Source organism: Anabrus simplex, chromosome 14 (assembly GCF_040414725.1).
Source record: "Anabrus simplex isolate iqAnaSimp1 chromosome 14, ASM4041472v1, whole genome shotgun sequence".
Taxonomy (NCBI): Eukaryota; Metazoa; Arthropoda; class Insecta; order Orthoptera; family Tettigoniidae; genus Anabrus; species Anabrus simplex.
Window position 1 is genome coordinate 52,619,242 of NC_090278.1, and position 26,361 is coordinate 52,645,602.

General features: G+C 40.0%; 1 protein-coding gene across 1 annotated transcript in view; it reads right to left on the reverse strand.

The window, feature by feature from the left end:
• LOC137502984 (uncharacterized) overlaps positions 1-26,361 on the reverse strand; it is a 196,676-nt gene that overhangs the window by 21,369 nt on the left and 148,946 nt on the right. The window contains exons 7-13 of the mRNA XM_068230277.1: positions 22,817-22,957; positions 17,528-22,573; positions 14,145-14,372; positions 13,831-13,950; positions 6,225-6,335; positions 4,898-5,042; positions 2,210-2,496 (exon numbers count right to left, since the gene is read on the reverse strand). Of these exons, the coding sequence (XP_068086378.1) occupies positions 2,210-2,496; positions 4,898-5,042; positions 6,225-6,335; positions 13,831-13,950; positions 14,145-14,372; positions 17,528-22,573; positions 22,817-22,957 (6,078 nt within the window). The remainder of the gene's footprint in view (positions 1-2,209; positions 2,497-4,897; positions 5,043-6,224; positions 6,336-13,830; positions 13,951-14,144; positions 14,373-17,527; positions 22,574-22,816; positions 22,958-26,361) is intronic.

Sequence of the window (26,361 nt, forward strand, 5' to 3'; positions counted from 1 at the left end):
CACTCAACTCATTTGAAGTGATGTTCACAAGAGCATTGGCCAGGCCTTAAACTCAAATGACGAGACATTCACGTGCTGTGCCAAGTCTTATGTACTAGCTTTATATTTTGATCACCCCTGCAAAGGTTTCCCTTTTGCAAACTTCTATGAATAGAACATGAATGTGATTTGTTTACAGCTCTCCTTCTAAGAACTTGCACCATTATTTATTGCCTAATTGTAGCCTCTGAAAGCATAAACATTTCATCAGGTGTAAGTCATTCTCTTAGCCATGGTTCTGCGCGTAGTATAAGCAACTGACAGCAATGCTATTGCTGAGTTAATTGAAAGTACTTTAGATACAGAGGACAGTGATGGCGATTATTATAACACTGAAGAAGAAATTTGAAGTGAAAGCGATATTTCATCTGATACGAGTGAGAGTGAAATCGTACCAGAAGCCCGCATACGAAACCAAAAGAGTGACTGGGTGTGGGTTAGTAATAGTGATAACACTGATAACCAACCAATTTTTTTTTTACTTTGTAGGCTCTCCAGGGGTATCAGGAGAACTGAGAGAGTAATATTATATAATTCTGTATCAGAATTGTTAGTATTCTTGGAGGTTATGAACCCATTGTTCCCACATTGTGTGGGAAACAAATATTTATACTATGGAACAATTATCGGGCCCGCATAAAAAAAAAGACGGTGAAAAGTGGTTTGACACTAATGAACATAAAATTAAGGCCTACTTTACCCTCTGCATTCTGATGTCCCAGGGTTGTAAGCCTCACATCTAATTATATTGAAGCAAAGACAAATGTACTGAGACCAGATTTTTTTGAGAGACAATGAGCAGTGTTAAGTGCCCCTACAGATACTTGAATGTTTTGAAATTTACCATACAAAATCTTCGTTCTAACATCATTGTTGTTGAGTACAATATTACAGTAGAACCTCGATACTTTGAAATCGGTTAATTCAAAATCTTGCTTAATTCGAGGCAGCTCTCGTTCCCGGAAACATGATATACTTTAGTATATTATTTAAAATGTTTAATTCGAAACACGGATAATTCGTAATTCAAAGAACAGTGTCGGTCCCCATTACTAAAATTCAACTTTTAATACAAAACTGCCTCAACATTTTAAAAAGTTAGTATTTCTCAGAGTAATTTAGATTCAAAATTTATTGAGGTCATGATAGAATTCGTCTTCCGGAACCTGCGGGGGTAGTTTTCCGTGCTTTCACTCACTTAGGTGCGTCTACACTGTGCTTCATATTTGCAAAGTTCGAGTAAAATCATAATTCTTTTGTATTCAACGTTTTGAGGAACGCCACAATATCACGTAGCAGGCAGTGTGCGGAGAAGTAGAATGCATGCATTAATGGGTCTTAAAATACTTTGTGATGGGCAATTATGAGAAGAATATTGAGAGAAGTACCATAGCGGGAATTTGTACAAGGATAGAGTCACTGTAATGTGTTGTAAACTTGTAATGCAGACTGAAGCGAAAGACTTTCTCCCCTCGTCATAGAAAAGTTTGATAAGCCATGATGTTTTGAGGACATCGGGTACGTACTTTCCGTGCAAGTACAGAACATCTAAAATGCATGCAGTACAGTAATTCAATGAATGCAATGAATTTAGATTTATTCTCGTCTTTGAATCATGCTTTTTTTCTTTCATTGTGTGAGGTTATGTTTGTCAGTGAGTTATCCAAGTGCGTTATCTGAATACTGTAAATGCACCTTGCAGGATACGTTTTAGAATTTTTTTTCTATGGCATTTGAAAGGTTTAAACTACTGTGTATCAAGGTTAACTGCATGCAGTAACAGGTCTTACGAATATTTTGTGACGCAGCAAGGGTTGGCATATCTGAACTACGAGTTGGCGGTTAATTCGGAATCACATAATTCGAAGTCTGATTTATGCATCCCAATGACTTAGAATTAACGTTTTACTGTATTCTGAATGCTTCACAGAAAACTGTGCGTGAAAATTCTGGTTGCTGTTCCATTTATGGCATTTGTTTCAGAGCAGTGCGCAGCAGTTCTGACTGGATGGCTTACTCATGTTGAGGACGATTTAAATCTGATTTCCAAGCGAGCGCATGGGACTTCTTCAGCTAATATACAATGAAAATATAATTGATACATGACTCAAATGTATTCAAAGAATAGTTATATTCTTATATTTTAGTTCTGCAATTAAAGAATACTTACTGAAGTCCTGACAGGAGATTTCTAGCAGCGAAGCTGAGGTGCACGTGGCGTTGTCCTCAGGTTTTTCTAAGGAGGCTGCTAGTCTTGATCCAACACCAGTTGCTACAGCTCCTGCCCTGTCCTTAAGGCGGTAGAAGCCAACATCGCTAGCGGCTGGGTTATCCTCGGGACCAGTGGGCTTCTCCGTGAAGGTAGCCTTGCTGTAGCCAAGATTTTGACAGGCAAGGTCGCTCCAGTCCGAATCCCATTTGTCAGCACACACTGGGTGCCAGGTATCATCTGCAGACCTGGAAACAGAATAACATACTGCTGAAAAGGGTTTTCATACACCAGCGAATGTATGTTTAGGAAAATACTCAATATCTCTGAAACTACTGAAGTAGCAATAGTGATCGTAATGATGGCTAGGCTCTTGCTTACGTGTACAGAGTGATGTCTGTATAATTTCGATCGGATAGTGTATTTACGAAAGTTGATCAAATATAAACAGGATTTTTGTTCCTGCACATCAACAGTTGGTAGGGCTGGCCCCACGCTTTTCCTATGCTTATCCGGGACCGTTAGAAGTGGGGAGAGCATGATGTTATATATTTCTTGCCATTTCGTCAGTAATGCTCATGATATCGGAGCAACAGGTGCACCCGTCCACTGTGCAACGCTCATGAAGGAGTCAGAGCGGCAGCAATTTGCAAGAAATTGACTGCACAGTTCAGTGATCAAACACTGTCAAGGACGCGTGTTTGCCCGGCATAAAAAGTTCAAGGAAGGACAAGAACATGTGGAAAATCAACAACACGATCGCTGTTCTCAGACCAATTACAGATGAAAACATTCATGCGATTAAAGTCATTATTGACGACGATCAATGGCGAGAGTATCAGAATTGCAGAACAAGTCGGAATCAGTTATGGAAGCTGTCAAGCATTCATCACAAATGACCTACAGTTCCATAAAGCGTGTTCCAGACGGGTCCTTTGCCTTCTGTCTCCAAGCTACAGGAAATGCACTGGACTACCTTTATCATCCTCCTTACAGCCTGGACTTAACGCCCTGCGCTTTCCATTTGTTCGGACCACTTAAAGAAGCTCTACGAGGGCAACGATTTGAAGATGACGAGAGTGTGCAAGACTTCGTGCGCAACTGGCCGGTGACACGACCCCTATTCGTTTTACGATGAGAGCATCAAAAAGCTGCTCATAATCTGGGACAAATGCATTTCCAAAGCAGGGAAACTATGCGGAAAAATAAATTGTAATTGCTTTGTGTTTTTCAATACATGAATTTAAATAAAAAATAAAATCCTGTTTATATTTGATCCCCCTCATAATTTAGAAATGCAGTGTCAAAATGTACAACGACTGTGTCATCAGCGTACAGACACCGGTTGGAAAAACAGAATGATTTAGAAATGAAACTGGACTAAGACAGTGGAGTATGCTGTCGCCTCGTTTGTTTCTAATGGTTATGGACAAAATTGTAAAGGAGATGAAGTAAGCGTATGGGAATAGGGAGAATGAAGTTAATGCTAATTGCAGATGATACTGTGGTCTAGGAAACGAACAGCAAAGAAGAACAAGAACAACTTGATGTACTGAACAAGAAAACTGAAAAGTATGGTAAGAAAATTAGTGCAGAGAAAAACAAGATCGTGGTGATAGCAAGAGAAGAAAGACACGGAAAAAGCATTGTTAAAATTGGTGGTCAAAGCCTTAAAATTGTTGACAGTTTCAAATACCTAGGGAGTGAATGAATGCAGAATACAAGGCTGGACATGGAGATTAACAAGAGGGTGCAGCAGGGCAATGCATTCTACCAGAGTGTAAGAAACCTTGCCTGGAATAAAGGAAGTGTAAAGAGATAAATGTATAAATCGTATCATGCACTCATATTGACCTATGTAGCCGGAACTTGGACAATGACAGGTGGGGAGGAGAGTAGAATTCAAGCCAGCGAAATGGAATACCTAAGAAGTATGATAGGAAAGACAGATTGAGAAATGATGTGAGAAAGGTCAGAATGTAAAACCTAAATGAGAGAACTACTACTACTGCAATGTTTTCATTCTGCCCCTGAAGGGGGAGGGGGGGCCACTTAGAAGGTGAAGCCGTCTCTCAGGCCGGGAGATTTGTTACAGTGAAGGAGATGCTTGGAGAAAGTGAGGGGGTCGGCGGCCTGACCTATACCATGAACTTTCCTGGCATTTGCCTTAGTGCAGGAGAATGGAAAACCACAGAAAACCATTCTCAGGACAGCCGACAGTTGGGGCCAGCCATGAGGTCCAGCCCTGTCCTATCTCCCGAATGCAGAGGCGTACAGCCACAGTAGAGCCGTGGCCACTTGTGGTCCGAGACCCTCTCTGCATTTACCGACGGATGAGAGAATTGATAGGAGTAAACCAAGATGGTTTGGAGATGTAAAGAGGATGGAGAAGAAAAGAATAACAAAACAATTAAGGAAAAGAGAGCGAGAGGGAGACGTAAAACACGGTGGATCGATTCAATAAAGAGGAGTACAAGAAGAAGAAGAAGAAACCTGGACTCGGACAAAATGATGGAAGAGGAATGGTGAAAGGAGAGAGGAAGGTGGGGAAATGCCATAAATGCCTCAACACAACAGGCGTTGGATAAGGGGAAAGGATGATGATGAATTTAGTAACTCTGCAAACAGAACTTCTTCAGGATTACGAACCTTATTTGTAATTTCATGGTATCATTGTGAAGTCGTACACAGTTCCATTCGTCACTGAAGTCAGGGCAGTGTTCAACACCATCGCACACCTGGGATTTTGGAACACATCCACCAGTGTTACAACGGAACTGATCCAGAGAGCATTCTGTAACAGACACAATCATACAATTTTTTATTTTGCGAACACAGCTGAAATTTTCCTGTTTTATCAAGTTGACGAAATCATGTGGTGGTGGTGGTGATTGTTTTAAGAGGAAGTACAACTGGGCAACTATCTTCTATTAACACTAATTAGAGGGGAAAATAGAAGGGAACCAAACACTTGAAAAATTATGGTATCGGTTGAAGAAAGACAAGGGCCATAAAGGGCATGAAAATGAAAGGCTCTAATACTGCTGGAGTCAAAAAAGAACAAGATTTGATCAAGGGAGGTCAGATAGGATAGATGAAAGTGAGGAGTCTGGCACAAGTAAGTGAAAGGAATGCCAGGACTCGGCTAAGGGCCTTACAGTCGCCAGCCCGTGCTTCCAAGTTAAGAGCCCCTTGCAGGAGGGGTAAGAAAGTTTGAGTACAAGAATCATTACTCATAGCCGAGTATCCCACGAGCTTTTAAACGTGTTAATTTTCGGAGCATGTTGAGATATTGGATGTATACAGTCATCACCAAATAATTTTCCACCTCCATAGCATTATGGTTAGTGCTATAGCTGCCATCCTTGAAGGGCCAGGTTCAATTCACAATACTGTCAGAAATTTAAGATTGGTAAAAGGGCTGGTATGTGGTGTGGGGGTGTGCCTGAAAAAAGCTGCACCACCTTGGGGCAAGGATATGAGTTTACTTACCAAATGATTACAAAAATATTTGATTTTAAAATTTAAGATTCACACAAAATAGATCCTTAGTGACTTGAAAATGGTAGGATCTTTTCTTACTATACATGCTGATGTCTTTGAGAGGAAGAAAGGCAGAGCAGTTCCTCGAACTTGGTGCCACTTGCCAGGACAAGACCATTTAGGATATCATGATATCACGTAACGGAACATGTCTGAGCATTATAACAAAGCCACCTTGGCACCAGATGGAATAAACACTGCTGGGAATGACGAAAAGATCTGATCATCATTTGGAGTTGAAGGAGAGAATATCCATGTTTGTGCATTCATATCCTATAACTGGCAATTAGATACCAAACCAAATTCTTTATTTTACTTGAGTGATTTAATGTGTTATGTGTTTTATAATTTCATTGATTCAAAATTGCTATCATCTAAAGATTAATAAAGCCTGAAATTTCCACTCTTGAACCACATATTATAAGGTACGTACCACACAGTTTCTCATCGTCCCCATTGGCACACTCCATCTCTCCATTACATCTCCACGTCATGGGGATGCACCATCCTTCTGGGCACAGGTACTCGTCATTACCACAAGAACCTAAGACAAACATCTCTCATTAAGCAGATTTTAAGGATTTAAGTAACGGAACAGAACACCTGTATAAAATCCAAGTCATATATAGAAAGTTAGTATCATGTAATATGATAAGCACAATGTTCGAAGAAGGAGCAGTAAATTACAGATTAGAGACACATGTAATAAATCTCATTTCTACAAAAATATTCAGATTCAGTTAGATAAAAAAAAAAAGGAATTAAAATTTAAACTCAACCCCTTCAGTGGTGGGTTCTCACAGAGTTATTATGCCAGAAAGTTGAGGTTCTTTCAGAGGAAATTATATATTTGTAGGAAGCGAGGAATTAATGGCAGTTATTGAGGGAAAATGTTGCTAACACATGTTCAATAGTTTATTAAAAGCTTACTTTACAATTTATTTACACTATTGACCTTTCCTTGTCTTTCCTATCATACTTCTCAGGTATTTCATTTCACTGGCTTGAATTCTACTCTCCTCCCCTCCTGTCACTGCCCAGGTCTCAGCAATGTAAGTCAATGTGGGTGCATAGTACATTTTGTACATTATCTCTTTAATTTCCTTTTTCCCAGACAATGTTTCTTACACCATCACAAGATAATGATTGCCAGCGCACCTAGTGGGATGGCCTTGAAACTGAGTGCAGCAGTACACTATACACTATGAATTATGCCGAAAGTGTGAGGTTCCAAGTCATCTTTAATTAAGAAGTGGTTACAGGAGTTTCCCCGTTTCTCATCGGATGGTAAAATTATATTCTGTGATGTTTGCAGCAAAGAGGTGAGTGGAACTTGTTTTATATATTTCCTCTTACTTCTACTATCGACCATGTGGGTGTGGAAATTAAGTTTCGGTATGAGGGCGGACTGTTCAACCCAACCAGGCTCCGTTCTCAGAGACTGACTCATAATACTCGGATAATGGAGCTTCAATATGCTGATGACAATGCAACACCTGCCCATACACCTGAGGAGCTTCAACTGTTTTAAGGAAGCTTATGAACGATTTGGTCTAACCATCAACACTCATAAAACTAAAGTACTTGCTCAGCCGGCACCAGGTGGTTACTGTCCCCGAACCAAATGTCACCATAGCAGGAACACCTCTTGAACAAGTAGACCAATTCACCTACCTTGGTAGTATTCTAACTACACACTGCAAATCAGAAAAGGATGTGGAAAATTGAATACGCTCTGCCCATGCAGCTTACAGCCGCCTCTCTCACTGAGTTTTCTTGAATAAGGATCTCAAATTATATACCAAACTAATGGTGTACCGAGCTGTAGTCATAACAACATTACTATATGGATGTGAAACCTGGACACTTTATCGTCGTGAGAAAAAGAAACTGGAACGCTTCCATCAGCAGAAACTTAGATCCATCATGAACATCAAATGGGATGACTACATGAGCAATGCAGCAGTTCTTGACAAGGCGCATATGAACAGCATAGAAGCCTTTATCATCACTCATTGGCTTAGATGGGTTGGTCACATCCAGCGTATGAATGATAGCAGACTGCCTAAACAACTTCTCTATGGAGAGATTGGTGATGGCAAAAGGTCTCAAGGTGCTCCTTTGAAACGTTATAAAGACCGGCTTAAGAAGACCAACATAAATGCTAACACCCGGGCAACAACTGCACAAACCTGTGTTCTCTGGCGCAAGGCTACTGCAAAAGGTGTCTCACTTTTTGAGCAGGCATGTCGCAGACAAGAAATTGAAAAACATGAAAAGCGGAAACTACATCAGATCCAACCACGTCCTCCACCCACCTTTAGATGTGACTTGTGTGGCTGCATGCTTCATGCAAAGATTGGCTTGATCAGTCATCAGTGACATCTCCACAGAGCCAACAGACTTTAGAGTAACTGCAGGAGAAAAACGTATTCTCTGTAACGAGTAGCGGCCGACGATTTCCCCCTAAAGAGTTATTTTCAGTTAGCAAAATAAACATGGTTTTAAACTGATGCCTAATAAATACGTAAAATTGAAGCTGCCTAAACATATTTCAGAACCTATTCCAGAGTCTACTTTACGCAGCTAAAATTTCATTTACACACCTAAAAATCCGAGGTCTAGTAATTATTATTGCATGTTCCTCTGGTGGTTGGAAGTGTAGTGTGTTGTCTGAATATGAAGAGAAACGTGTTGGAACAAACATGAACACCCAGTCCCTGAGCCAGAAGAATTAATTAGACGTGATTAAAATCCCTAATCCAGCCGGGAAATGAATCCGGGACCTTCTGAACCAAAGGCCTCAACGCTGACCATTGAGCCAAGGATCTGGACAGAATCATCATTATTGAATTTCACTGTTTCTTTCAAGATTAACATTCAACTTTTGTAGTAGAACAAAGCAAACAGTCTTTTTTACTTTAATTATTTCTATGAATTTTAACATGCAACTTTTGTAGTTTGAACCTTGCCACCTGATGTGTAAGGTCAGGCCACCAGGTGCACCACTGTCAACATGTCTCTTGATTTAGTACAGGGGAATACGGAAGTGTCCAGTGTTGTCTATAGTGTATTTGCTTACATTCCGATAGAATGCACTGCACCGTTGCACCCTCTTGCTAATCTCCATGTCCAGCCTTGTATTCTGCATTAACACAATGAACTTGGATTACAAGTTGGGCCCGGGCATTGCCAGTGCTCAGATATCTTTCTATAGTCCGCTCAGTTCACAAGACATGGCTCTTGCGTTAAGATTTTCGTATACTACAAGGTTGACGCGAGGGTATGTCAAAGTTTCCCCTTGTTTGACCTTCACACCACGTGTGTAGGGTGACTCAGAAATATTTCAAATTCCTTCCAAGCCAGGAGTCAATATGGCAACTAGTAGTGTGCGCGTTTCGGAACATGAAGAATTAGTGAAGTTAATTAACTGTGTTTTAGATAGTGATTCCAACGTTAGTGTAAGTGAAGATCTTCAGGAATTAGAAGGCGATAATTTGTGTGAGGAAGTGTTGAGTCAGGAAATGTATATACCACTAGTGACTCATAGAGTGATGATGAGCAAAACCTGCGCGCCAGGCCTCCACAATTAAAATGTACTTTGAAGTCTATCTCGCAAGAACATCATTTTAGGTTAGTACATGTATTCATTCACCTTATTACAAAATTTAAGGTTAATATCTTGTATAATTTTCTTTTAACAATATTTTTTTCATTGTGCTGCATAAACAGCTTCTCCATTGGAATTTAAATCTGAGTCAGTGTGACACACAGGGGTATTTTAATGAGAGTCCATTGGGTTAATTCCCTCCCCAGGTATTTGAAACCATCAAAACTTTCAAGGCTTTGACCACCAATTTTCACATTACCTTCCCCTTGTCTTTCTCCTCTTGAAGTCACCATGGCATTGCTTTTCTCTGCGCTGATTTTCATACCATACTTTTTAATTTTCTCTTTCAGTGCATCAAGTTGCTCTTGTACTTCTTTGCTGTTCATTCCTAGACCACAATTCTTCTTCTTCATTTCCAGTTTCCAGTCTTTTGGGTAAGGTTGTGAATTGAGGACCTCCACAGTTTTCTGTCTCTGCACCACTCCCTTACTTCCTCCAAATATTCTTCTAATTTTACTGCTCTCTCTCTGTATACTCTCCATCACTGCATCCATCCACCTCTTTCTGGGCCTTCCCCACTGTCCTCCTCCTGTTATTTTCTCTGTAAATATCCACTTTGGAACTCTATCCTCTTCCATTCTCATCATGTGTCCAAATCATTTCAGCTTACTAGTCTCTACCTTGTCTTCCAGTTTACGGAATCCAATTCTTTCTCCAATTTCTGATTTGGATCTTATACCTTTGTGTCTTCTCAAATATTCCTTTAAAGAATTTAATCTCTGCTGCTTGGGTTCAAAATAGCAATAATTTTATCGCGCTATTCCAATATGCTTCCTTGCTCTCCTTTATAATACTGACTACCGGGCACATTGGCTGTGCGGTTAGGGGTGCACAGTTGTGAGCTTGCATCCGGGAGATAGTGGGTTCGAGCCCCACTATCGGCAGCCCTGAAGGTGGTTTTCCTTGGTTTCCTATTTTCACACAAGGCAAATACTGGGGGTGTTTCTTAATTAAGGCCACGGCTGCTTCCTTCCCATTTGTAGGCCTTTCCTATCCCATTATTGACATAAGACTTATCTGTGTCAGTGCGACATAAAGCAAATTATACAGCAAAAGTTTAGGGAATCCAATTCTCGTTCTGATTTCTATGTTTCTGATTTTACCCCTACGTGTATTCCCAATTATTCCTCTAAAGAATTTCATCTCGCCTGCTTGGATTCTGCAAATAGCAATACCTTCATCTCCCTATTCCCACATGCTTCCTCTGTCTCCTTTACAATTTCATCCATAACCATTTAGAAATAAAAGAGGTGACAGGACACTCCCACTGTCTTAGTCCAGTTCCATTTCTGAACCATTCCCTTTCACTCACCACTGGACTAAATTTCTGGCCTAGTGCGAACCGGCCTTTATAGGAGTATTGGAAGGATAAGTGTCCGAGAGGCAGATTTTTTCTTGTGTGCAATATTCTTCTTCCTCCAGAGGTACCATTTAGTTACTTACTGGCTGGCTGGCGCTACAGTCCACGTAGGTCCTTGGCCTCCTTAATCACCTGCTTCCATTCATCTTGCTCCTCGGCTTTCCTTCTCCAGCATTTCACTCCCATCTTTCTAAGGTCATCCTCAACATCGTCAATCCGTATTTTTCTGGGCCTTCCTCTCCTCCTGCTTCCTTCAAGTTTTCCTATAAAAACCTTTCTGGCAGTACAGGTTTCTTCCATTCTCTGGACACCACCAACCCACCTAATTCTTCCTTGTTTGATTTTAACAATAATATCTGGCTGGCCAAACAATTCTTGCAACTCTACATTTATCCTCATTCTCCATCTCTAACTGCTCCAAACATCTTTCCCAATATCTTCCTCTCCCACCGCAACAGTCACTGTTCTGAGCTGTACATTACTATAGGTCTTAGTACTGTTCTGTATATTTTTACTCTCGTCCTCCTGCTGACATTCCTGGATTAACCCTTTCCCGCCCACATTTTCAGTCCACTTATCCCCAGATTTCACCCTATTATTTAGGAAAAATGGAAGCAGAGCACACTGTTTCAGAAAAAGTTAAATATAATTTAAAAAATTGATTATAATGTATTCAAATTTTCAATAATATTAGAAAACATACCATCACATCCATTTCTGCATTCATTGAGTCATAAGGTTGTTGGTTCAAACCTCCACCTGCCTAATTATGGTACTCGACATAAAGGTAGGCTCTATTTGTCACATTCTCATGTTGTATGAATCCCTCTAAACGAATAACCACGTGACTCTGGAAGTGGAATGTGTACTGTATATCAGCTTTTTTTTCCCCTGAGCAAGTGTCTTCACATTCTGTATCTATGTCTCTGGAATGTACCTGTTTGAATGCTGCATTGACATATATGCAAGTGGTTATCTCACTGAATAGTTTGTCTCCTCCTAACATATGTCAAAAATAATATATATTTCTTGTAATACTCTTTCGAAATTATGGACAGGTGGAACATCATCCATATAATCATTCGGAGTAACGAAACGAAATATTTGTGTTACCTGAAATACCACGGCATCGCAATCAGTTCCGAATTCTCGATATCCGTTTTCACTTATATCACTGTTATCACTAAAATTATCTTCATTGATACGTTATTCCCTCACTGAAAATTCACCTCCACCTCTACTCAACGATTCTGTGTCACTTTCTTCGCCTATATTCTGCTCATTTTCAATATCTGCAGTATTCAATCCTGCCATGTGTACGAATGAAACAGCTGACCCGCGCTCGCGGAAGTTCAAGACCGTTTCCTAGGCGACGTCAAGACAGATTATTGCTCTTCTCTCATTTCCTAAGCCTTGTAGATCGTCCTGCGTGTTCATAAATGCCTCATAAACACTTCAAAGCAGGAGAAAATAAAAAACTATCGCATAGCTCGCATAAGTGTGCAGATAATGCAGCCGGGCGCTTTCGGGCGCTAAGGACCGGAAGGCAAAGTGAAGAGTCGGGCGCTAAGGGCGGGAAAGGGTTAAACATATTTTGCAAGGCATAAAAGCATCATCAGTTCCCACTTGTTATCCTTTCCTGTATTTCCACAGAGGTTTTACTGTCCACTGTTATTACTGATCCTAGGTATTTGAAAGTTGTAACTCTTTGATATTCCCTCCCACCCCTTCCTCTTGCTCCCTTTGTATCTTCTGTCTTAATATATTTTGTTTTATTTATAATCACCTCTAGTTCTAGGTCCAAAACAATAATCACCACCAACACTACTACCTGCTTCTCTTCTAACAAAGCATAGTACTCTTTAAGAGCTTCTTGCAATAACTGCCACATTGTCACCATATGCTATGACTTAGAGGTACCATTTAACCCTTATGCTTTCAAGGTAACGATCTATCGGTACCCATGGTTCCTGCGAAAACTGTCATGGTAACGATCCATCGTTACTGGACTTTATTGTTATTTCGTTACTTACATGCCAGATAGCAGCATTTTGCATGAAATAAGAAGAGCACAGTTTTAACTTACACTGTACTTTGCGGGAACTGTCGACTATCCATATTTATAGATATTCTTAGAGTTTAAAACGTGCCCACTGGAATTTGGTGTTTCGCTTACGTCGTGGTTGGCGGCAAACCTGTGAGTGTTTCTCTCTGTTTTTGTTGATGATACTGATTACTTAGTGAAATTAAGCAGTATCACAGGCATTATACTTAGTTTACTTGCTAGTTCATTATTTAAACAGTTTTCTTAGGTAATTAGATGCATTTTGTTAGTGAAGTGTTAGATAAAGTTCAGTTAGGTTTGGCCTAGTTATTTATCGCGTGTGACATGGTGAAGAGACTTCATTTAGCTGATGATAATAATCCAGCATCTACAGTAAGAAAATTGTATTTTATGCAGAAATAGCTAACATTTTTTTCAGTGATACATCACTTTACACAATTTAATCTATCCTTGGATCTAATGCACATAGAATCTTGATATTTATCATGCTATTAAACAATAATATAACAGTGCAGTGAGCACCATTTCTCAGAATTACTTCAAAACTTTCAAAACATGAAACATGTAACTTTGTTTCCACATTTTTTATTTTAAAAAATTGAACCCTTCTGGTTTAGAGACATGACTCGCTTACAGTGGTAATAAGTGATATATACTCTATAAGTTTACAAACTTTCAAGTGTGTGCATAGCTGGGTAAATATGGCTGACATTTTTCACACATCCATCAGCTGAGAGCTTGAAAGCGAAAGGGTTAAGTTAGCTAAATGTTACGACTTCCTGTCCAATTCTGCTATGGATATCCTCTGATGATGCCACTTTCGTTTCTTGGTCTGGCAGACCAAGGTGCTTGAACTCTTTCACCCATATTCTAAGAGCTTAATGATAAAACATAAAATAAATATCCCTGAACTGAAACTATACTGTATCCAGCACATTACTCACTCTGACAGTTGAATTCATCTGTGTGATTGCTACAGTCCGGTTTGCCATCACACTGCCACAGGACCGGGATACAGCGACCTGACGGACATTGGAACTCGTCAAATTCACACTTCCAAGAATCTGAAACAGAGAAGGTCAAAATAAAACTTACAGTTGCCACAAGCATGTTTAAAATTTCAATGGTTTTTTTTTTTTTTTTTTTTTTTTTTTTTTAAGAATACTGTTAGAGAGTTGAAACCACAAATTCTATAGTCACTTCTAGTCTATATTCTGGATTAAAGAATGGGTAACTGAATGTTAGTAATGAAACTTACCACAGTTGATTTCATCGCTCCCATCATTACAGTCTACGATACCATTGCAGACCAGATGCCGCTTGAGACACTGGCCGTTGGAACACTGGAAATTGCCAGTGCAACCCTTTTCCACACATCCGTCCTCATCCGAACCATCCGAGCAGTCCCGCACAGAGTCGCACTTGGCGGAGAGAGGGACGCAGTATGCGCCCTCGCGAGAAGTACCATTGATGCACTGGAACTGGACTGTAGGGAAAAAAAATAAAAAGAAGGAACTAACTATTAGCTTTTTTTTTACCATATGACTTTAGTTTCACATTCTAACAATAAGAGACACCAAGACAATACCCACAACAATAGTGCAGTTCTATATGCCTACTAGTTCAACAGATGATGAAGAAACTGAAAGAATATATGATTTACTACAATATGTAAAAGGTGACGAGAATCTAATTTTGATGGGAGACTGGAATTCAGTGGTAGGACAAGGAAGAGAAGGTAATACAGTAGGAGAATTCGAACTGGGACAAAGGAATAAAAGATGAAGTTGGCTAGTTGAATTCTGCACCGATCATAATTTAGTCCTTGCTAATATTTGGTTCAAACGCCACAAACGATGGCTGTATATGTGGGCGAGACCTGGAGACACAATAGACTTCATTATAAGGAAGAATTCACTGCCGCAGAGAACATATTAACCCATTCGACTCACTGACGTGACGTTCACGCGAACATTAGCCAGGCCTTAAACTCAAATGATGAGACATTCACATGCACATGCCTCGCCGAGTCGTATGTACTAGCTCATACTTTGATTACCCCTGCAAGGGTTTCCCTTTTGTGAACTTCTATGAATAGAACATGAATGTGGCTTGTTTACAGCTCTCCTTCTAAGAACCTGCACCGTTATTTATTGCCTAATTGTAGTCTCTGAAAGTACAAACATTTCATCAGGTGTCAGTCAGGTCCCTAGCCATGGCTGCGGGCATAGTATAAGCAAGTGACAGCAATGCTATTGCTGAGTTAACTGAACGTGTTATAGATTCGGAAGACAGTGATGGCGACTGTGATAACATTGAAGAAGAGATTTGAAGTGAAAGTGATATTTCATCTGTCACGATTGACAGTGAATTCGTACCTAAATTCCCGCGTGCGGAACTAAATCAGTGACTGTGTGTGGGTTAGTAATAGAGATAACAAACCAATTTTTCATCACTGCAGGCTCTCCAGGGGTATCTGGAGAACTGAGAGACAAATATTTAGATAATTCTCTATTGGAATTGTACTCCGGTCTTCCCTGTCATCTTTCATTCCAGCAACACTCTCCATTAACATTTCATTTCATCCGTCAGTCATTTATCATTGCCCCAGAAGAGGGCAACAGGCTTCAGCAGCTGGCACAATTCCTATCCTTGCCGCTAGATAGGAGCTTCATTCATTCCATTCCTGACCCGGTTGAATGATTGGAAATAGGCTGTGGATTTTCTTTTTCTATTGGAGTTGTCTGTATTCTTATGGACCTGTCGTTTCCCATATTGTGCGGAAAATAAGTATTTATCCTATGGAACAATTACCTGACCCACATGGAAAAAGATGGTGAAAAGTGGTTTCACACTAATGAGCATGAAATTAAGGCCTATTTTACCCTCTGCATTCTGATGTCCCAGGTTCGTAAGCCTTGCATCCAATTATACTGAGGAAAGACAAATGTAGTGAGACCTCAATTTCTCGAGAGACAATGAGTAGTGTGAATTGCCTCTACATATAACTGAATAATTCGAGATATACCACAAAATTATTCATTCTAAGATCACTGTTGTTGAGTACAATAATTACCCTGAATGCTTCACGGAAAACTGTGCGTGAAAATTCTGGTTGCTGTTCAATTTATGGCATTTATCTCAGAGTGGTGCACAGCAGTTCTGACTAGGTAACTTACTTGTGTTGAGGACAATTTAAATTTGATTTCTAAGCGAACACGTGGGACCATTAAATGTAAAGCGATTGGGTTAAGACACCCAGGACTTGTTCAGTTAGTTTTTGAAGGAAGTGTGGGAGGTAAGAATGGTAGAGGTAGACCAAGGTATGAATATGACTAACAGATTAGGGAAGATGTAGGATGTAGTAATAATATGGAATTTAAAAGGTTAGCACAGGATAGGAGGGCATGGAAAGCTGCATCAGACCAGTCAGAGGACTGATGAACCTAAACAACAACATCACTCTATTTACCAGCTAAGGTCAGGTTGAATGGAGAATCCCACCTTCCAATACTTATTTGTTTTTTACTGTTAGTCTATGTAATTATGTAACATAATCCAGCTTAAAATTGAATTACATTATTTTAAAAAAATGTGTTTCATTCCTAATATGGAACATTTTCAGTTAAAAATTATACAAAAATTGGCATAAACAAAATAGAAAAACACTTATTGATGATGCTGGAGAAGAATGTACTTTTAATATCTTGAGGATAGACCTAAACTGAAAAATTTTAAAATTTTAAAATACGATGATCGGGGTAAACTCCTAAACAATAACAATACACTCAAGTCAGCTGACAACATAAGAAAAGAAGTAAACATAGCAAGACCGGCCGGGAGACTCCTTCAACATCTTAAAACTTGATAACAAAAAACTTAACATCAACTTCAGTTACTCTTTAGGAGTTTCCACCGATCATCGAATTTTAAAATTTTACATTTTAAGTCTACTCTCAAGATATTAAAAGTACATACTTCTCCAGTTTTTGAAGAAAGAAGATCCTTTATGTCAGATTTTTTATCTCAAACTTAAACATTGACTTGTTGAGGTTTTAACCCAACCTGAAGGAACATTTTATCTTATTATTATTATCATCATTATAAGTGATTTTTTAAATTTATTTTATGCCAATTTTTGTATCGTTTTTAGTTGTTGATGTTCCACATTAGGAATGAAACATGTACTTTTTAAAATAAAGTAATTAGATTTTAATCTGGATTATGTTATATTATTACATATACTAGCAGTGTCCGGCTCCATGGCTAAATGGTTAGCATGCTGGCCTTTGGTCACAGGGGTCACGGGTTCGATTCCCGGCAAGGTCAGGAATTTTAACCATCATTGGTTAATTTCGCTGGCACGGGGACTGGTTGTATGTGTCGTCTTCATCATCATTTCATCCTCATCATGACGCGCAGGTCGCCTACAGGCATCAATCCAAAAGACCTGCACCTGGCGAGCTGAACATGTCCTCGGACACTCCCAGCATCAAAAGCCATACGCCATTTCATTTTTTTCATATACTAGCAGTAAAACAACAAGTAAGTATTGGAAGGTGGGATTCTCCATTTAACCTAACCTTCGTCGAGTTGATGCCAATACGGGACAAAAAATGAGATTTATATGTTGTTACTTACCAGCTGCACATTTGGAGAAGCCGAGGGAGGAAGATAACATTGCCGTCAGGTTACCGTCTTGCCCGAGTTCCTTCACTCGTGAACCGGATATGTTCCCCTCCTGCCCAAGGTTCATGTCCCCCATGCGACTTTCCAGGCTCAAGTCCTGGATGTTGGAGCTCAAGTTATTTTCATCTTGTGCGAAGGCTGGAGCAGGGTTCATAGATTGATTGAGCTTTGCTATCAGTTCAGTGTTGATAACTGAAGAGTTCTTCATGCTATCCAAACTTTCAGTGGTCGTTGTTGCAACACTTGAGGTCTCATTAATAGAGGTTTTATTCTCCAGATCCATTGCGGAACTGTTATCTTTGGCTGTAGATACAGTTGTGAGAACTACTTCTTGAGTTCTTTGGGTTGTAACTTCTACAGGTTTTACTATCTCGGACGTCGACATTACACTTGCAACAGTTGTTGCGGGTGTAACTGATGATTCTTCTATTGGTTTCCCTTCGTGGACAAGATTATCAACATCTGATGGGGGAGGATTTGGTGTTAGAACCCTTATTTCAGGAGGCATCATAGTGATGGGCTTTTCGTGCTCAACAGCTGGTTCTAGTCCTGCAGCAAGAGGTGTGAGAGTTGTTTCTTGAGATGCAGTTCCCGAAATTTCACTAGTCGATTGATCATCAGTTGAATTTATCAATGCAGTATTACCACTGCTTATTTTATCTTCCAGTTTTGGAGACTTTTTCGATTCAATCTCTACCTTCTTCTTTTCCTTTTTATAAGCCAGTTCTTCATCAACCGCATTCAAATTGCTTACTATCTCTGCTACTTTAACTTCCGTGCTCTCTGTAGTTATTGAAGATTCAGAAGATGTGGAAACTGTGGAGGAAGGAGGCGTAGTCTGTTCGATTTTAGTTAAACCTGGAGTGACAAAATCATTTAAAGACAGTGGTGCCAATTTTTCACTCAAAGGAGTTGTGGAGGATCCCAAGACCATGATAGGCTCTTCTGTAGAAGTTATGTTCTCGGTTTCTTTAGTGGCAGGTACATCATCTAAAAGAGAGAATATTCCAAATTTCTCTACCTTCTTACTGTGTTCTTTCTCTAACTTTTGTATTTTATCCCCAATTTTCTTTTCAAATGTACCAATAAGAGTTTTATTAGGTTCTACATCACTCGTGGCAAGATCACCAGATGAATGGATTGCCTTCTTACTTGCGACAGTGTTCAAGTCCTTCTTCTTCACTTCCTCCTTACTTTCAGGTGCAATCTGATCCACAATATCGACCGTACTATTCTCTGAAGGTTGATTCCCATCTACTATCAACATAGGAGTCTCGGTCACAGGTGCTGTAATGTTAAGAGATTCATCCGTTTCTGACCGAGGGTGAATTTCGCCAGTGATGGGATCCAACAAAAGAACGCTTTGCGATGTTGGAGGGATCACATTCCCTTCTGCACTTGGGGGAACTCCGTGGATGTCGCTTGTGTATGATGCAGTTGTCGTGGAAGTTGTCTTACCTGCCTCGATTGTTAATTTATTCTCCACGTTCTCTTCAGAGAAATCATTTGGCTTGCTGAATGCTTCTTTGGCAGGGTCGGTATCCTGCGGCAATAAAAGCAGCGGAGACTCATTAACATCGATTGCTACATTTTCTGTGCTGTTGGACGTAGAAGCATTTACTGGATTCTCATCAACATTCACTCTACTGCCAACAATATTCTCCGATTCATTGCCTACTGGTGAAGGTGACGATGAAGGAGTCATTGTTGTAATAATAATTTCAGAAATATTGTGCAATTCTTCCTCACCCGATTTTACAAGATTTTCAATAGCCTTTGGAGGTTCTGTACTCTGAGATGTGTCAGTTTTGACTAAATCATTGTTATTGGTTCTAATCGCAGAATCAGTTGTCGTCGCTACATCTTTCAATTCCTCTCCACCTGTAGAGTTAGTTTTAATTCCTGTTTCAATCTCATTTTCTGGCTGCATGGGATCTGACACAAATTTAACAGAGGAACTTGTTGCGGTTACAACTTCGTCACCATCTTCTACCTTAGCTACGACAACTGGGATGTTTCTGAATTGCTCGTCTTCAATGTGGTTTTCATCTGGAGTTGGTGTAGCTGAATTATTCGATAAACTAGCCATGGTTGTGGAAACTGGCATGCTGCTGTTCTGTGATTCTGTTGTGTGATGGTGTTCTTCCATACCCAATTCCTTATTTGTTACACTTTCAGTTTCTGGTAACATTGTTGAGTTGCTTTCCATCTCTTCCACAGATTTTATGGTGGTTATATCTACCACAGGTTTGCTTTCTTCATCTCTTAAAGGTGCCGAGGATGATACCACATTTCCATCAATACTGTTATGAAATTCATTCTTTGACAAATTTTCTTCTTTCACAACTGTCTCACTGGTAGTTTCCATTTGCACCATCTCTGTAGTAGTATTCAAGACAAGTTGTTTGTTGAAATTCACACCTGGAAGAGTATCATCAATATAATTGTCCTCTGATGAAGAATTCAAATGTTGTTCCTCTGTGCTGGGAGATACATTCACGAAACTTTCCATTGTTGAAGAAAGCACGGCTGGTTCATTTTTCACTATCAAAGTAGTCATTTCCTCATCCATACCTCTTATTTCACTTCCTGTTGTTATTTCGCTGCTAGGAGTAACTGCAGTTGTCATTTCGTCCACTGCCGACTTACTGGATGTCTCGCTATGTACAGACGCAGGTAATTCTGCAAAGAGATCATTTTCATTTGATTTAGAATTTATAGATTCAACTGAAGTTTCATTTAACTGATTCACTTTTGAACTAGGTGTGATACTATCATGAATATTATTAAAATTCTCTTCCTCCATGTCCGCCATGGAGACTGTAGCAGTTTCTGCCTGAACTGCCATAGTCGAAGACATCTCTACACCTTCCTCAGTGGAGTCTTCATTCAAAACTGCAATATTCTTCTGCTTTTCAAGCTCACTGGGAACCACACTTGAATTGTCTTCCACAGAAACCAGATGAGACATTTCTGTAGTTGAAATATCAACTGTGTCTGGTTTATCTTTGTCATTTGGATTCTTTTCACTCATAGCATCATCATCCAGACGAGGTGCTTTATTAAGATGTTTGTAAGAAGATTCCTCAGTTGTGTTGTCTTCAGGCTTATGAAGTTCGTGATTTTCATAGTCTTCAGGAGACAAAGCATTAATGAATGTGTCATTTTCTGACAGTAATTGAAAGTCAAAAAGAGAAGTTCTGTTTTCTTGAGTCTGATTTTCTTTGTGAAGAGGAACCAGTGTTGAATTTTCGGTCATGTTAAGTTCCTTCATTATATCACTGACGTGTTTATCCATCATTTCATTCACTGTTTGTTCATCAGTCAAGCCAGCTGAAGTAGAACCTTCTGGTTCACTGATATTATCCATAGACTTCAATGCCTCATCAATGTGTTCGTTCATGATTACGCCTATATTTTTATCGGACTGTTTGGTCTCGCCATCCATATCCATAATCGTAGTGGTCGGCAAAATTGTAGTCATTGTATCCAAAATAGCACTTTCGTTCTTGTTCATCATCAGCTCGCTGTTGAGTACCGTGTCATTTTCTTTATCGAACAAATAGAAGGTCGGTTCTTCTGCGCTGTTACCGTAGATATTTCGGCCACTTTCTTTCATTACTTCAGATGATTCATTCTTTGCATCCTGAGTGGGATTTTTAGAGATGTCATTTTCATCTCTCAAAATCTTTGGTAGAATTGTTGAATCTTCTAAATGATGCATACCTGTTGTATCTTCAGCAGCTATAGGAGGGTTAGATTCTGTCATTCCCATTTCATTAATCACATGTGGGTCAACTGTGTCTGGAGTGGAGATATCGGGATGTACTGTTGACATTTCTGAATCATTACTGTGTTCGCCTCCGACCATTACATTGTGGCTCATATCATGCATGTGTTCCTGGTGTTCTTTGCCATCCTGAGATACTTCGCTTTGGCTTTCCGGTTCCACAGTCATATTCATCATTTCGTCTGGTTTATGTGTGCTCATCATTGCTTCATGTAACGTACTCCCTGGTTCAGGAGTCAAAATATGAGTCATGTTTTCGGATGTGTGATTGTGAGTGATCGGCATGTCAGTAGCAACATGAAGACTTTGATCCATTTCCATATGCTTGTGAGGCATCACTTCTTTGGTATCAGGGACCTGAGTGTTCTCGACCGGTTGTGGAGTCGTTTCATCTTCCTCCTGTTGAACGAATGGTGGGATATGTCCCGTGTGCACTGTGTTGTCGCCTGCATGCGGAGGCATTTCGGAGGACGACGGCGCCGCGTTGTGGAAATGATCACGATACTCGTCTTCATAATCAGGATGACCCATACCCCTAGCTTCATTATCATCGTAATGATCATCATCAACATGATCATAATCTTGATTATCTTCTTCCTCTCCTTCTTCTTCTTCTTCATCCTCCTCTTCTTCGTCCTTATCTCCTGGATGCTGGTGATGATGACCTTCGTAATTTTCCCATTGGGCGTGGTTGAGATGATCATCAGGATGTTGATGATGTTTTGTCACCATTTCTGTTACAGGGGAAGGTTCAGGACTAACTCCAGGCTCTGCAGAAGGTTCAGGGCTAACTCCAGGTTCCAATGAGTGGTCTGAATCCAATCCAGGTTCTGGAGTTGGTTCTGGGCTAACTCCAGGCTCTGCAGAAGGTTCAGGACTAACTCCAGGTTCTGCAGAAGGTTCAGGACTAACTCCAGGCTCTGCAGAAGGTTCAGGGCTAACTCCAGGCTCTGCAGCAGGTTCAGGGCTAACTCCAGGTTCCAGTGAGTGATCAGAATCCAGTCCAGGTTCTGGGGTTGGTTCAGGCTCAGCTGAAGTGTCTGATTCTGGGATAACTGCAAGTTCAGGTGACGGTTCTGGGCTGGCTTCTGGTTCCGGTGAAGGTTCCGGGTTTGCTTCCGGTTCTGGATTACCTTCTGGCTCAGGATAGTTAACAGCATCAGGATGGAGCACTCGAGAAACTGATGGCTCCTCCACTGTCGTCTGAACTGTGTACACGAGAGAAATCAAAATGTGAATATAAGATATGATCAGCACTATGGATCTCCACTTGTGGAGATTTCCATCTCACACATATTAACTCTTGTTTTTTTTAGGTCATTTTTTAGCATGTAATAGGTCATAAAAAAATCAGAAATTATTTTCTAAATCGCTTTCATAAATTAAATTGAAAATAATGCAATGTCTTTCTCTTTGATTAGAGTGAACTCTGGTTGAATACAATTTCTTACCTTTATCAGTACAATTCTTCCCATCTCTATCAAGGACCAGGCCAGAAGGACAAGTGCATATAAAGTTAGCTGCCTCATTGTAATCAAACATACAGCCATGGGAACAGCCTCCATTCATCAGCTGACACACGTCAATTACATCTGAAACACAATATTTAAAATTTAGATCCAAGGAGAGAAAATCCTATTATAAACCCATCCTTACGTATAGTCTGGAAACTATCACGTTAATGAGACAAGACAGCTCCTCCAAGCTGCAGAAATGAAGTTCTTATGCATCATGATACAGAAGACCAGAAAGCAAGACTGAAGTGGTTTGGCCATGTAAGAAGGATGTGTGCAAGCAAGACTTCAAGGAGATAATACAAAAGAATATAAAAGAGAAGTAAAAGGAAAAAGACCAGTGGACAGACCCAGAGAAAAATGGACTGATCTGGTGAAGAAAAATGTTGAAGAGAGAGGACAAGATTGGGAGAAGACCACGAGAGAACAGTGGTTCATGGACAGACAAAGATGGAGGGGGCTCGTACACCACACCCGGGCAACTGGAGATGGTCAACAATGATGATGATGATGATGATGATGATGATGAGAGGAAATCAAAACTCTGAGATTTGCCTATGATATTGTTATCTTATCTGAGTGCAGAAGATCTAGAAAAATTGCTTAATGGTGTGGACACACTCTTGGAGAAGAATTACAAGATAAAAAGTAAATAAATCAAAAACAAAAGTAATGGAGTACAGTCAAATGAAATCTGGTGAAGCGGAGAATATTAGATTAGGAAATGAACTCTTAAAGGAAGTCTGTTACTAACTAATGATGGCAGAAGTAAGGAAGACATAAAATGCAGACTAGCACAAGCAAGGTCCAATATTTTGGCTACTTGTGACAGTGTAATTCCTCTATAATTGTCACATAGCTTCCTGTCACCCGTTTTAAATACTGATATTATTACACCTTTACACCAATCATTAGGTACTTTCTTTCTCCTCCATGTAAACCATTGCAGAGTATATAACCAATGTAGACCAATAGGTTTTGCTGACTTTATCATTTCCACACATATTTCATCCATCCCTGCTGCTTTTCCTGTTTTTATTTATTTAACAGCCATTTCCATCCCTGCCATTGCAATATCACTCTCTGTTTCTGGATCATCCTCATTTACCATTACACTCTCTATATTTCTGTCTGTTCTGTTATGCGTACTTTTTTCATATCCTATCTGTATATCAGGTGTCCACAATTAAACTGACGGTATTCAGCGTGGCACAGTATGGGTTGTAATGACCATAGGAGTCTTAAATGTCGAAGATATGCTAACTAAGCAATACGCCAGCGAATTATGCCACAATAATTATTAGTTCAAAGTTTTGCCACCAGGTGAAAATATGGCATTGCAAGCAGGGGTAGGGTTGCAGAAAAAGGAAGGATAGGTCAAACACACGATAACGGTGATTCTGGCAGGTTTATTAGGATTTATGGTTACAAACACTGTTCGATAAGGCCTCCCAACTCAGAAACTTACTGCATTCATAACACGGCATGGTCAAAGGTTGTTCCATATTGAAGATACAATAAGTAAAATTCTTTCAAGAATAAAATTACTGTGTCCACCTTTTCAATACAATTATATTTTGTAGTGATTAAATCCTACATGAATTATAATTCATGTAGGAATTCATGTAGGATTACAATGAATTGAAATTGTATTGAAAAGGTGGACACAGTAATTTTATTCTTGAAAGAATTTTACTTATGGTCAAAGCTTGCCCGCAGCATCATCATCATCATCATCATCATCTTCATTTCCTGTTTCCAGCTTCCCGGGTCGGGTTGTGAATCAAGGACCTCCATTGCAGCGTGTTTCTCCACCACTTTTCTCCTTTTTTAAGTACATCTTCTGGTTTTCCTCCCTTCTTCTCTATGCACTCCCACACTGAATCTGCCCACCTCTTTCCGGGTCTTCCTCGTGGTCTCTTTCCTGTTAGCTTCTCTGAAAAGCTTTTTTTGGCACTCTCTCTTTTCCCATTCTCATCATATGCCCATACCACTTTAGCTTTGTTGTTTCTATCCTGTCTTGAATACTAAGATTCCTGTCATTTTCCTTGTCTCTTGATTTCTAATTCTATCCTTTCTGGTCTTGCCCTCGATACCTCTTGGGAATTTCACCTCCGCTGCCTGTATTTGTATTCTACTCTCCTCTCGTTTTGTTGTAGTCCACAATCGAGCTGCATAGGTCAATATGGGTTCATAATAGGTTGAATATAATACTTTCTTACATTTCTTCGGGACATCTTGGTTCCACAAAATACCCCTTACACTCTGGAAGAAGCTGTTTGCTTATTGTATTCTTTTCCCAATTTCCTCAATTATCTTTCCATCTTCTGCGACCACACTTTCCAAGTACTTCAAACTTTTAACCACTTCAGAATTTTACCATTCAGTTTTATCTTTCCTCTTCCTTCCTTCCTTCCTTCCTTCCTTCCTTCCTTCCTTCCTTCCTTCCTTCCTTCCTTCCCCTGTCATCACTATTGTTTTACTTTTCCCTGTGCTTACTTTCATCCCAAATTTTTCTATCTCTTGATTCCATACATCTACTTGTTTTTGCACTTCCATTTCATCCTCACCCCATATCACTATATCATCTGCAAACAACATGGCTTTTGTTGCCTGTCTTCCCAAACTCTGTTTAAGGTTCTTATGAATTTCATCCATGACTATGATGAATAGTATGGTGCACTTCCCTGTCGGAGACCAGTTTCAACTTTAAACCATTTTGTTTTTCCTATACTAGTCTTCACACTACTAAGACAATTTTTGTACATATAGCTTTTATCATTTGCACTTCCACTCTGTTAACTTGTTTTTTTTCACCGGGCGAGTTGGCTGTTCGGTTAGAGGCGCGCGGCTGTGAGCTTGCATCCGGGAGATAGTGAGTTTGAATCCCACTGTCGCCAGCCCTGAAGATGGTTCTCTGTGGTTTCCCACTTTCACACCAGGCAAATGCTGGGGCTGTACCTTAATTAAGGCCATGGCTGCTTCCTTCCAACTCCTAGGCCTTTCGTATCCCATCATCGCCATAAGACCTACCTGTGTCGGTGCAACGTAAAGTAACTAGCAAAAAAACTTGTTTTTTCCTTAATGTGTCCCAGCATATCAGGTGAAATAAGAACGGCATGTCGTTGTATGCTAGCCTTTAGATCAGGTATAGACCGAATATATCTCTGACAGACATGATCCTTAAAATATCCCCATAACCAGAAGTCACATGGATTTAGGTTGGGGGATATTGAAGGTCATGCATCTGGAAAATGCCCAGAGATGATGTGGTTGTTACTGAAAGTTTCTCGCAGTAAATCTTTCACCTGGCGAGCGATATGTGCTGTTTCCTCTTCTTGCATGAAAATAATGGTGTGGTCACAGTTGCGTTCTTGCAAAGCTAGAATTATATGTTGCACAAGGAGGTTCCTATAACATGCAGATGTCAATGTACACCTAACACACCCACGAGGGATCATCTCCTCAAAGGGAAACGGACC